We start from the raw sequence: 12,341 nt of genomic DNA, 5'->3' as shown, positions 1-12,341 counted from the left end.
GCGGCTGGTTTTGATCTTTGGATTCATTTCTTCGTGAAGCTTGTACACGATGTCAGTATCATTGTATGAAACATGCTACCTTTGGTTCCGGTTCCGGCCGTGTCCTCGGTCGGGACCAAAGGCCTGGCCACGTCGTCTCGTAAACGCTCAAACGTACGGCACCTATAGATCCGGATTTGTTAGAAATCAATTGTCCCGGCTCGTATCCCAAACCGGGACTAAAGGGTTTTGCGGCACACTGCGCCTACGGTACCCCTTTAGTCCCGGCTCGTATCCTAAATCGGGACTTAAAATCAAACGCTTCATTCCTGCGGAAGTCGATCGCGCGTCGCTATTACTGGCCGCGTCGAAATTGAGCGTCACGCGGAATCTGAGCCAGCCACGGGAACTGTTCATCTTCATCTTCCACTCCTTTATATGCTCAGATCTTCTTCACTATTGCCACACACACATTATTCTCCTCTCTCTCCTCCATCATTGCAAAAGCTCTCTCCTCTTCATCGATGCAGCACCTCGCGCGTGACCCGGCTCCTCTAACTCGGGTGTACCACCTCATGGCCGAAGGGATGTCCTTCATGGTCACGCTCGCGCTCCGTGCAAGAAGGGTGGAGAAGTGGATCCGCGGCGTTAAGAGGGACTATCTCGACAACGTGCCAATCAAGTGTGTCGGCTTGGATTGCGAGTTCACCAACCCTCGCGAGGGTGATCAGCGAGCTGCCTTCCTGCAAGTCTCGGTGGCGTCCGAGAATCTGGTATTCCAGATTTGTCGGCTGATGAAGTGCCACAAGCTCTCAAGGAGTTCTTGCAGGACGGCTCCATCAGATTCTGCGGCGCGGCTATCGGCAAGGATGTGGAGATGCTGAGTCCGTACGGTATTCACATTACTTATGCGTATGACCTCCAGCAGATACTCCCGAATCCCACAAATAATCCAATTCCGAGTTTATATGATCTGGCGAACTCTCTCATTGGGACAAATCTTGAGAAGAAGAAGAGGAAGAAGTACAAGAAGAAGGATGCCGCACAAAAAAAGAAGACGATGAACTCATATTTGGGTGGGCCAATGTTCCATTGAGCTTCGAGCAAGTGCACTATGCCGCGTTGGACGCTCGTCTGGCCTTCGAGATGGCTAGGAGTTATTGGCAGCTAGTTGGCTACAATAGCCATGTTGATCGTCTCAACATTTAAAGAACTATGTATCTTTCAATATATATGAACTATGTGTCTTTCATATATATGAACTATGTGTCTTTCAATATATATGAACTATGTGTCTTTCAATATATATGAACTATATATGTGTCTTTCAATATATATGAACTATGTGTCTTTCAATATATATGAACTATGGGAGTGGTGTTTCGGAACATGGGTGCATATGCTCCCACTATTTTGAAATGCATCTCACACGGATTTTGAACTTTAGAAAAATTGAAACGAAAAATTTGTACGTACATCTTCACGTGCTACACGCTCATAAAGTCGTTTCATAAAAAATCGACTTATTATGTGATGTGTGTAAAAAAGATAAATTTCAGTGCAAAAAATAATACTTTTCACAAGATAATTTTTCTCTTTTCTACATAGACCAAAAAAGGTGTAGGTTTTTTGTGAAACTTGAGGAACGCACATATATTATAGAGATGTACATGAGGAATTTTTTGACAAATTTTTTCGACACTTTGAAATGTGATTTTTTGGTAGAGGGAGCATACGCACCCGGGAGCCGAATTGAATTTCCGAACTATGTGTCTTTTAATATATATTCACTCCATGCCGCCTCCTCCACGTCCACCTCCATCACCATCTCGTTCTTGTATCTCTGCATGCCACCACCTCCACGTCCACCTCCATCAACATCACGCTGCACCCGGCGCTCCACCATGTTATATGAATAAAAAATGAATAAAAACATAATTATTTCATATTCAAATTCCCCATATTTTTCTAATAGTAAAGCATATATTATTTGTCCAATTGCGATTTATAGATTTCAAGATATTAATTATTTGGTCATATTATATGAATAATGCATATATTATTTGATAATAATAATAAAAATGAATAAAAACATAATTATTTCATATTCAAATTCCCCAGATTTTTCTAATAATAAAGCATATATTATTTGTCCAAATGCAGTTTATAGATTTCAAGATATTAACTATTTGGCCATATTATATGAATAATGCATATACTATTTAATCATAATAATAATAATAATAAATGAATACAAACATAATTATTTCATATTCAAATTCCCGACATTTTACTAATAATAAAGCATATAATATTTGTCCAATTGCGGTTTATAGATTTCAAGATATTAATTATTTTGCCATATTATATAAAGAATGCATATATTATTTGATAATAATAATAAAAATGAATAAAAACATAATTATTTGATATTAAAATTCCCCATATTTTTCTAATAATAAAGCATATATTATTTGTCCAATTGCAGTTTATAGATTTCAAGATATTAATTACTTGGCCATATTATATGAATAATGCATATAATATTTCATAATAATAATAATAATAAATGAATATAAACATAATTATTTCATATTCAATTCCCCACATTTTTCTAATAATAAAGCATATACTATTTGTCCAATTGCGGTTTATAGATTTCAAGATATTAATTATTTGGCCATATTATATGAATAATGCATATATTATTTGATAATAATAATAAAAGAATAAAAACATAATTATTTCATATTAAAATTCCCCACATTTTTATAATAATAAAGCATATATTATTTGTCCAATTGCGGTTTATAGATTTCAAGATATTAATTATTTGACTATATTATATGAATAATGCATATATTATTTGATAATAGTAATAATAATAGTAAATGAATAAAAACATAATTATTTCATATTCAAATTTCTCACATTTTTTCTAATAATAAAGCATATATTATTTGTCCAAATGCGGTTTACAGATTGTTTTTTGTTTCAAAAAATACAGAAACGTGACACAATGGTATAAGAGTTAATAGGATTGATATGGTAATATTTACAACAAGGTACAATCACATTCGCCGGAGCACAACAGGAAATAACCGGGAGTTAAGCGTGTTGAGGGTGGAGTAGTGTGCGGATGGGTGACCGACCGAGAAGTGATGACCAAGTCTACAATTTTACTAGAGATTAAGTGTAATTAGTATTAAAAATGGTCCAAATGAGAGAGTAACAAGTTAAACAATTAGGAAAATGAAAAAAGAAATTAGAAAATTGAAAAACATAATTATTGAAAATAATATTTAGTCGCAGTTGGGATTACGGGCTGGGACTAAAGGTTCTCCAGCCCAAACCATGTACCGCGGCCACGTGGAGAGCCATTTATCCCGGCTGGTAACAGGTCAGGACTAAAGGCTTCGCCTTTATTCCCGCATGTATAGTCGCGGTTGAGAAACCGGGACTAGAGCCCGTTACGGGCCGCGACTGAAGGGCATGTCTCCACTAGTGTATGTGTGGTACATTGAGACAAACACCGGCCAAAAAAAACATTGGAAAAATGTTAAAAAATACTAAAACACAACATCTTGATCACTGGAAGTCAACGAACTCGTCTTAGGATTCAAATGTGATGTAATTTACCCGCCAAAAAATGTGATGTAATTATTTGCACTAACAAAGGAAAACATATATTGCAACTTATCAACTTTTATAGACCCAGAGTTTTAAACACTATTTGTAAGAGCATCTCCACCGGCATATGCCAATAGACACCGGCACAACCCTATTAGGGGCACTGGCACAACGTCCCTTGGTATAGGGACGACTCTACCACAACGGCGAACCAAATACGACCGACGCTCAAAAAAGTTTGATTGTCAAAAATAGTTTCATACAATAATCCAAATATATAAATTAAATTATGTATATAAGAATTGAAATAAATTGCAATTCAACTTGTTCAAGAATCATGTGGTGTTTTTACTCCTTGCCTACAAATGCTCAACTAGATCGTTCTGTAGTTGAGTTTGAACTTGAACATCTCAGATTTGGTGATGCATGTCGAAGAAAGGAGCAAACTAGGCAGGTCCCGATCAAGTTTGACAAGAGGTCTCTAATGATAAAATGGATGGTTATCACCCCACTAGTTCTTTCTGCTCACTCTCGATGATCACGTTGTGCATGATCACCAACAGTTCATCACCTCCCACATCTAAGACTCTGACTAGGTAAGAGTAGGGTACCGAACAATGAAAAATATTGTTGGAGCACACCAAAAGCCCGCTCGACATCCTTCTGATATGTCTCCTGACATTGAGAAAGATAAATTTCTTATTTTGTAACACGATCGTGGATTGTCTTCACGAATGTATCGTACGGTGGATAGATGCCATCGGCTTGATAGTACCCATCGTTGTATGCATTTCCCTCAGCAAGTCTTGCAAACAGCGGAGAGCGCTCCAACACGTTGATATCATTGTGAGCCTCTGTCATGACAAAGAAAGCGTGAAAAATCCAAATGTCATAATTTGCCATAGCTTCAAATATCACACATTCACACTGCACTCTCTGGTATGACCCTTGTACAACCATTGCCAAACAAATGGGTCATTCTTTCAACCCCATTAATTTCATGTGTTTGATGCTCTTGAGCATCCCAGAAAATCCCCTCGCTACATTTTGTGGCAGGATCCGAGCTATATCTTCTCCATATCATGCCCTCAAATAGTATGGTCCCAACACTGCCACGACCGCCTGACCGAACCTATAGACACTCTCGAAGCATGTGGACTCCGGCAGATAGTCGTCTTGTGCATCTGGAAGAGCTCCATACGCAAGACACTGCAGAGCAGCCATGCACTTATGAACAGATGAGAAGCCTCACAATTCTTTCTTGCACGTGAAGTAGGTGTCATACTCCCTCAAGCCAAACACAATCCACATGAAACAACTCAACTATCCATTGTCAAAGGCTGAGGAGGTTGTTCAAGAGCAGCAACCGTTGTTGTTGGTTGGCTGTGGCATGAGCCTCCTCTTTCATCATCATCTCGTCGCCGCTGTCCATTGCGGCAAGGCAACGAACATGTGGGCCGAGCGAACAAACAAGGATGACGGCGGGACATGCGACACCGTCGGATGTTCCTACCAAACCACGACGCGGTATGGCTGGACGTGGCGGTGGCGCAGTAGAAGTTGGGATTCTGGGTGGGCGGTGGGAGGCAAACACGGGGAGGCAACTATGACAACGGCGATGGTGATACAATGGGGGGGGGGATTGGGATGGGGGGTGGGGAATGGATGTGTGCAGCTGCCAGGAGGGTCCCATGGACGAAATCCTACGTGAACTGGATTGTCGATGCTCCCAACCTAACTCTTGCATGTAGATCTCGGGCGTGGGGTTGCCGGCTATTCTATTGAATTCTAAAATATGTCGGCTACTTTTAAGGGCGCTGGTGGAAGGCTGTTTTGTGCGGGAAACCTCCATCAGCCTATTACGGCCACCGGTGGGGATGCTCTATACTCCCTCCGTCCCAAAATATAAGGCGTCTAAGTATTAGTCAAAAGTCAACGTTTTTTAAGTTTGACCAAGTTTATACACTATAAACATTTATAGTATTGAATCAACATGAATAGATTCACCATAAAATATATATTCTTAATATATTTATTCGATATTGTAGATGTAAATATATTTTTCTAAATATTTAGTCAAAGTTAGTTAGTTTAACTTTTGACCAGTACTTAGACGGGACAGAGGAAGTACAACCCAAGCTTAGTCGCGTCCAATTTCTGTTTGGCGGCAGGGCCCGCGAGCAGAGGCATCTCTAGGCTTTTGTTGGTGTGTAGGAGTTAAGTGAAAAAAAATATCAGAGCTCCGAGTGCTCATACTTCCTCTACATATTTGGCTTCCAGCGCTTAGTTCGCTCCCGTCCCATCCTCATTCACTCGCAGCCTTGGTTCTTCCCATCCTCAGTCACTCACAGTTTGGTTCCTCATGGAGGCCGCCCTGCCGGAGGAGGAGCGGTTCGAGGCGCTTGGTGCTCTCAACCAGCGGCGTCTGTGCGCACCCCGCCAGCGGAATCTGGATGTATGTGGTATCTGCCTTTTTTCGCTGACTCTTCCGGCCCTCCGCCACCCAGTTTCCACGCCGTAGTTCAAGCCCGCCGCATAGTGCTCTGCATCCTCAAACCTACACTATAGTAGATTGTGTTGAAACATACCGGCCGCTTACTGCTCTGCGAGGGGGCGAGGCCGTGTCAGTTCATTATATATGGTCTATGGAGGCGTCCGACGCCTGGCCGGCCGCTGTCGCCTTTCTCCGACAGGTTAACGGGCATGCACTGGCCCGACGCCGAGCACTTTCCAGCGACCTCACACACACACACACACACACACAAAAGCCGAGTCTCCTCCCGGCGGTGCAAGGTTCTTAGGTATTTCGATGGGTTTTAGATCCGAAATTATTACTAGGAAAACCCAGCATTCAGCAACAAACTTTAACACCCATAGGAAGATTGCTTTTGTTCAAGGAATGTAATGCAGACCAGTTTTCCGTGTGCTTTCTTTATCGATCTGTTACATGTGTACCTGCTAGTGTTACCTTTTAACTTCAACTAGCTCTTAATCAGTGAGTTAAGAAAAGAAATCTAACTTATCTGTGCCATCCCTTTCCACCAAGCTTTCTAGCTTTCACTAATATTGCATATTTTCATACATGTGTTTTGGAGAGAAAATTGCATATTGCTGCCACAATTGCGGCTAGGGCTTCAGAAAACTACCACTTTTCAGGTCAACTGCAAAAAACTACCACTTTTGCGTTTAATGGTTTCAAAAAACTACCAGTTCTATGTAACAATCGGTTTGGCCCATTTGATGAAATTTTTGACAGAGATGGTCCACCATGTCATTCAGATAGAAAACTTGATCAAATGGTGGGCCATCTCTGTCAGAAACATGATTAAATTGGACCAAACCGAGTGTTACACACAATTGGTAGTTTTCTGAAGCAATTAGACGCAAAAGTGGTAGTTTTTTGCAACTGATCGGAAAAGTGGTAGTTTTTTGAAACGCTAGCCTCAATTGTGGTAGCAATATGCAATTATCTCGTGTTTTGGATGTCAACCTTGTGTGTGTGTGTGTCTACTATCTACATACAACGTCTTCATCTTGCCTTTCCGCTTCGTTAGACCAGACCTCTGCAGATTTTGGTAAACCCTCCGATCCGTTTTAATTGACCCGGATTTAGTACCAAAAAAAAGTAATCATAGTACTACTAGAGTTCTCGTGATTTTGAGATGAGCTGGTTTGTTTATCAGTCAACTCAGGTCTCGTGTGTTTACAACTCACGGCTAGCTAGACTTCGTCTCGGCGTAGCATCCACGCCCAACACGACACACTAGATAATAATCCTGTTTAGACACAGAACTATAGCAAACCCTGCCTAATGGCCAATACTATTGCTCTGACTGAACTAACGACAGGAATTAGCTAGGGCCACGAGAGCCAGATTAGAAATCTGAATGTTTTTGTTCAGGCTGTCTAAAATAGACTACCTGCTGTTGTTTTCACGATTGCTTTGCCCGTATGTTGTAATAACTGTACTTGGTCTCTGTTTCTTCTACTATATAAATGCGAATGCAGCGCTGCCTTATTTTGTGTAGACCACATGAATTAGGCATCTGTAATGATACTAACATTCTCGGGCTATTGTGTAGACCAGCGGACGCATGCTCTACAAAACTGCAGAAATGAATTTAGTACCGCATATAAATATTGGTATATTCATTATAGGATTCTTACATCTCATTTTTCTTTCTATGATGCAGGAGGTTCCTGTCATTGTGTTTGACATAGGAGAAAACTTGTCCCATCGCTATCAAGAGCTCCTGCAGCGAATCTTCCGCCGGGCAGAGCGGATTGCGCCGGCAAGCTATTATGGAAAGCCTATCACCCCATACCCTAATCCAGCAAACCATCCTACAAAGGGCCATAGCTACTTCCGCGTTCTGTGGATATCTAGCACTAAACCTAATATCAGAGTCGAGCTTATGATCAGGGATTCTGATTTCTATCTGCTGGGATTTAGGAAGCGCCTTGCTGGACAAGAGTGGTCGATTTGGTATTGTTTCAAAGACGATTTGGGTTGGCCCTCTTTCCTGGAGGGCCCCGGTGTTGTTCAACAAATTTGGTTTGATGGGGGACATCAGAATCAGTAAGTTTTCTGTTTTTTTCCTAGTATTTTCTTTCTAGTTAATTACAGTTATTAGAGGAGTAACTTTTGATTTCATGGAAAAATACGTACTGCCGGGGATAGTTACTCACACGGTCACACCCTCCTTTGCCTTTCGATCTCATCCAAACGTAGGTGTTATTAGTGGGTTTGGGCTAGAACTAAGCCGATTACTTTGCTGCCCAATTAAATTTAACAAGCGGTTCCAACTTTCTTTGGACATTCAAGTTTCTCAAAAACAAGTATTCATGCTGTACAAAACTGTAGAAATGCGAGAAAACTTGTTATTATTCCACAGGTTGCATTCTTTTGAACTGTTTTATGCAAATTTACCAGTTCAACAAACATGTGCATTATACCACTAGTTGTTTAATAACTTGTCCTAAACTATGACGCCCTGAGCAAATCGTTGTTAACCACCAAGTAAGTTGCCTACTATCTGCGGTTAAGTTGACCACATAATTGTGAAGCATGAAAATGTTGACTAGCAGCTAGAACCTATTGTACTTGCTTAATAGTGAAACTAATTATTAATTTGTGTACTAATTCTGTTAGTTAGGCCGCCGACAAATTATAGTATCGCATGTGGGCACAATTGCATTATAAGATTTGCTATCCCGTTGAGCAACTCACGTAGCCAAGTTAGAAATATGACTTGCTTTTTATTTGGGTTTGATGGGCAATTTTATCAAGAAAGAATACAAGGATACTATTGCTTTTATGTATGGGAGAGTTTCTATCTCTTGTGTATTGATGCTGTTAACACTGTTTGATGCAGTGTTCAGGTCGGTGGTGCTGTTTCTATAGAATTTATCTTCCATACACTTGCGAAATGGGAGGCAGATCAAGGGCAGGACATAATGATCGAGGCGCTTCAAGTAGCTGTCGTGGTTCTTTGCGAGGCACTTCGCTTCTTTTGGGTTGAAGAGGAGATAGTATACAGGATCGAAAATAATGTGGATCCGTATGATCTGAACTTTACCCAATTTGGAGACCGGCCTATGTGGAAACGCATTGGCAACTGGCGTAATTTCTCTCGTATTGCCATAGATGCCGGACTCAACAACGGAGTGATTAAAACACGCCAAGTAATGGGTCGAACTCAGTTTGACCTAGTCTATCAGGTCTATGGTTTTATGGACATGATGAATGGGATTAGAGTGCTGAAGAGGATTGAAGGCGAGAGCAAATTGGAGCCTAGAGGTAACCAGAAGAAACCCCGGTATGGAGGAAATGTTCGTGATCCGGGTTTCATAGCCCTGAACGAAGTTTATCCCGCGGACGCAGCAGGCAATTGGTGGTTTCAGTAGTTTGGCCTAACTTATACTGTTTAAGTTAAGTTGGATTCGATGGCTGTCCGTCGTGAATAGGGATGGCTATGCACGCCGGCCGCATGTATCTTTCTTTCTTCAAGCCTGTTTATTAGGAGTATTCGGCGGCTCGGCCATGGGCGGGGATGCTGTCCACGCCAGCTGCATGCTCTATTAGTCTATTTGTCACATGTATGTCGTATATTTGTACTATTATAAGATAAGACTTGGCAGCTTGGCCGTGTCCGGTAGGCAGGGATGGCTGCCCACCCCGGCCGCGTGTGCTTATGCTAATTTGAATCAAGACTTCTGCCTGCTTTTTCCGTCTAGGTGATCCTGTTTTCAAATATACAGTATAATGTAGTAGTACGTGTTGGTTGGACAGTAGGAGTAGTAGGGTGGACGGCGAGTGAGAACAGATGGCGCAAAACTGTTGATATTTCCGACAATATGACTTACTATGAAATATTCTCCGTTGCATGAAACATGATTTGTCTAAATTTAGATGTATCTAGTCGCTAAATAGCATCTAAGCACATTTAGATTTTGATAAATCTTAGACATGTTTCATGGATGGATGAAGTATGTGAAATGCAGTAGTAGTATTACTAAAAGACATCGGGAAAGATATTTCTTACGTTGGTTTGGTAAAGCATGGTGAACCACTCGCTCGGGTAGGTGGTTAAGTGGCTTCAGCTCATCAGCAGGTAGCGCATTGCGAAAAACGTATGTCAAGCTCTCGATTTGCAAGCAAATTTTTATGGGAAACAGTGAAATTTATTGCAGCATACACTCAGTGATGTCGGTGTTAGGCTACTCATAGTGGGGAGTAACGTAAGGTGATGTCATGCATAAGTTACTAGTTTATGTTACTATCTTCATACTAGTGGAAAGTAAAATAGAGGTGGTATCATGTAAAGTCTCATTTATTAGTTTTTAGACTCATTTTATCTTGAGATATGTGATGTTATGGTAACTTAGCTAGTTACCACCTATTTTTTTCATTTATTGTTATGCCATGTCACCAAAACAGCTTGAAATGTGTGATGTTACTAGCTAAGTTACTCCCACTATGAGCAGTCTTATGGCTTTCAGGCGGAGGATGCACGGCCGGTGCTTCCGCTCCTTGGACCCCGGCCATCTGGTGGCTGCCTGTCACGGCCGTGTCCGGTGCCTCTCATGCCGCCACTTTGGACACCGGGAGAGAGACTGTTGGCAGCGCAAAAATGCCACCCAAGCCTCCGCTCCGGTCTGCTCTGGTTTGTCTGCTACCAGTGCTCCGACCTGCTCTAGTTTGCCTGCTGCCGGTCCGAGGTGCCGCCGTTTAGACCGCTCCTGGTCTTCTATTGTCGCCCTCCCTGCGGGGCACCAGGACTATATCCATGCGCAACCGTCGACCGACGCTGCAGCTGCGAGCTCGGCAATTCCGCCAGATGCGATGCTGAAATCCGTCCTTACGGAGCAGGCCAAGATGCTGCGGGCTGAGCTGCAAGGCTTGGCTACGCTTCAGCTCGAGGAGCTAGTCAAGCCTGTGCGTGATGTGTCAAAGTCCATGCGAGATTTGCTTGACCGGCTTGGGAGCATGCTGGAAAGGGTTGTGGTGGCTCTTGAGGGACACTCTCTTACGCCATCTTCCGTGCAGATTTCTCTAACGCAGCATGCTCTGGCTGAAGTTGGCTTTGCAACCATGCCCAATCAGCTGGAGATGGTTGTGGACACTGTTGTGCGGTCGGATTTGGAAGAGCTGAAGGTACTCGGTGCTCCTTGCTCGGGGGAGAATTTGTTGAAGGAGATGATTGAAGTGGATGCTCCCCAAAAGCTAGTTAGGCAGCCTGATGTGCCTTCGACATCGGAGGAACTGAAGGATACCGGTGCTATGCAAGAAGGCCCTTGGGATACCGGTGGTTGTCGACGATGATGCGGTCGTTGTGATGGCGTCAAAGACTGCCGATGAAGCCATTGATGGCAAGGCCCTTGGGAAGTCAGATATGGTTGGGGAGCAATGCTTCTTTGGTTGCTTATCCCCTCGGGCCTCCCCGTCACCGCAGCCGGATGTGTCCGTCCCTTCTAAGTGTGAAGACATCGATGGGATCATGCCTGTGATTCAGATCATGCCTGGCCTACAAGAGCTTTGTGAGGACCGATCCCCTCCTCTTTCACTGGTTCACTTGCAGGTTGTAAGGGTATATTGCCCCTATGTGTGGTTTTGGTAATTAATGACAACCCCTATGGACTAATGTTTTCATTGAGTTTATATGAAGGAATATTCCATAGGTACTACTTGTACTCCATATGTTGGATTCAAGTATGGATGCCATGGAGATAAAGATATACCTTGTGTATTGGCATCAAGATCATTGGTTTGAAGATATATATGTGATATGATCAAGAAGATGAAATGAAGATGGAGTTCTTATGTGGAACTCAATATTAGCCATGCTCTATCTTATGTGACTATGAGAAGATACAAGGTTGAGTTGGGCAAGTTCAAGATGAGCATCTTGAATGGATCACATGCTTGAAGCTTGCCGTCCATTTGGTGATAATGGACATGTGAAGATGTGCATCAATGGAGCTCTCCCATCATAGTGTATGGGGGAGCATTTGTGAGTCTTCACAAAGCAACATTGATCAAGTGAGGCATTCCGGCTTGTGTAGAGCTTGAAGAGTTATCATCAAGATCAAGCGGGATGCGCAAGGAAAAGGTATGACCTTGATAGGTTTTCCTTTTACCGGTCTCAAGGTGGTTGATGGGAGACCGGATTATAGGATAGATAGCCGCACTATTAAGAGGAGCTTTCGGTTGGGTAACTTGATCACATCGT

General features: G+C 42.4%; 1 protein-coding gene across 1 annotated transcript; it reads left to right on the top strand.

Annotated features, from left to right (window-relative positions):
* Window positions 1-503: 503 nt before the first annotated feature.
* On the top strand, window positions 504-9,516 carry LOC124649834. Its single transcript, XM_047189403.1, has 4 exons — window positions 504-752; window positions 5,951-6,064; window positions 7,803-8,188; window positions 8,985-9,516. Exons 1-4 carry the CDS (start codon window positions 504-506, stop codon window positions 9,514-9,516), a joined length of 1,281 nt encoding a protein of 426 aa, XP_047045359.1.
* The last annotated feature ends 2,825 nt before the right edge of the window (window positions 9,517-12,341 follow it).

The sequence above is a fragment of the Lolium rigidum genome, chromosome 1 (assembly GCF_022539505.1).
Source record: "Lolium rigidum isolate FL_2022 chromosome 1, APGP_CSIRO_Lrig_0.1, whole genome shotgun sequence".
In the NCBI taxonomy this organism is placed as follows: Eukaryota; Viridiplantae; Streptophyta; class Magnoliopsida; order Poales; family Poaceae; genus Lolium; species Lolium rigidum.
Note: the sequence above shows the minus strand (reverse complement) of the source record. Positions and strands in the feature narration are given on the sequence as shown.

Bases quoted from the DNA above. Each gene is read 5' to 3' on its own strand.
- LOC124649834 (XM_047189403.1), top strand. From the start codon at position 504: ATGCAGCACCTCGCGCGTGACCCGGCTCCTCTAACTCGGGTGTACCAC. The intron at 6,065-7,802 runs GTATGTGGTATC...TCTATGATGCAG, and splicing joins CCCGCCAGCGGAATCTGGAT to GAGGTTCCTGTCATTGTGTT. The intron at 8,189-8,984 runs GTAAGTTTTCTG...TGTTTGATGCAG, and splicing joins GATGGGGGACATCAGAATCA to TGTTCAGGTCGGTGGTGCTG.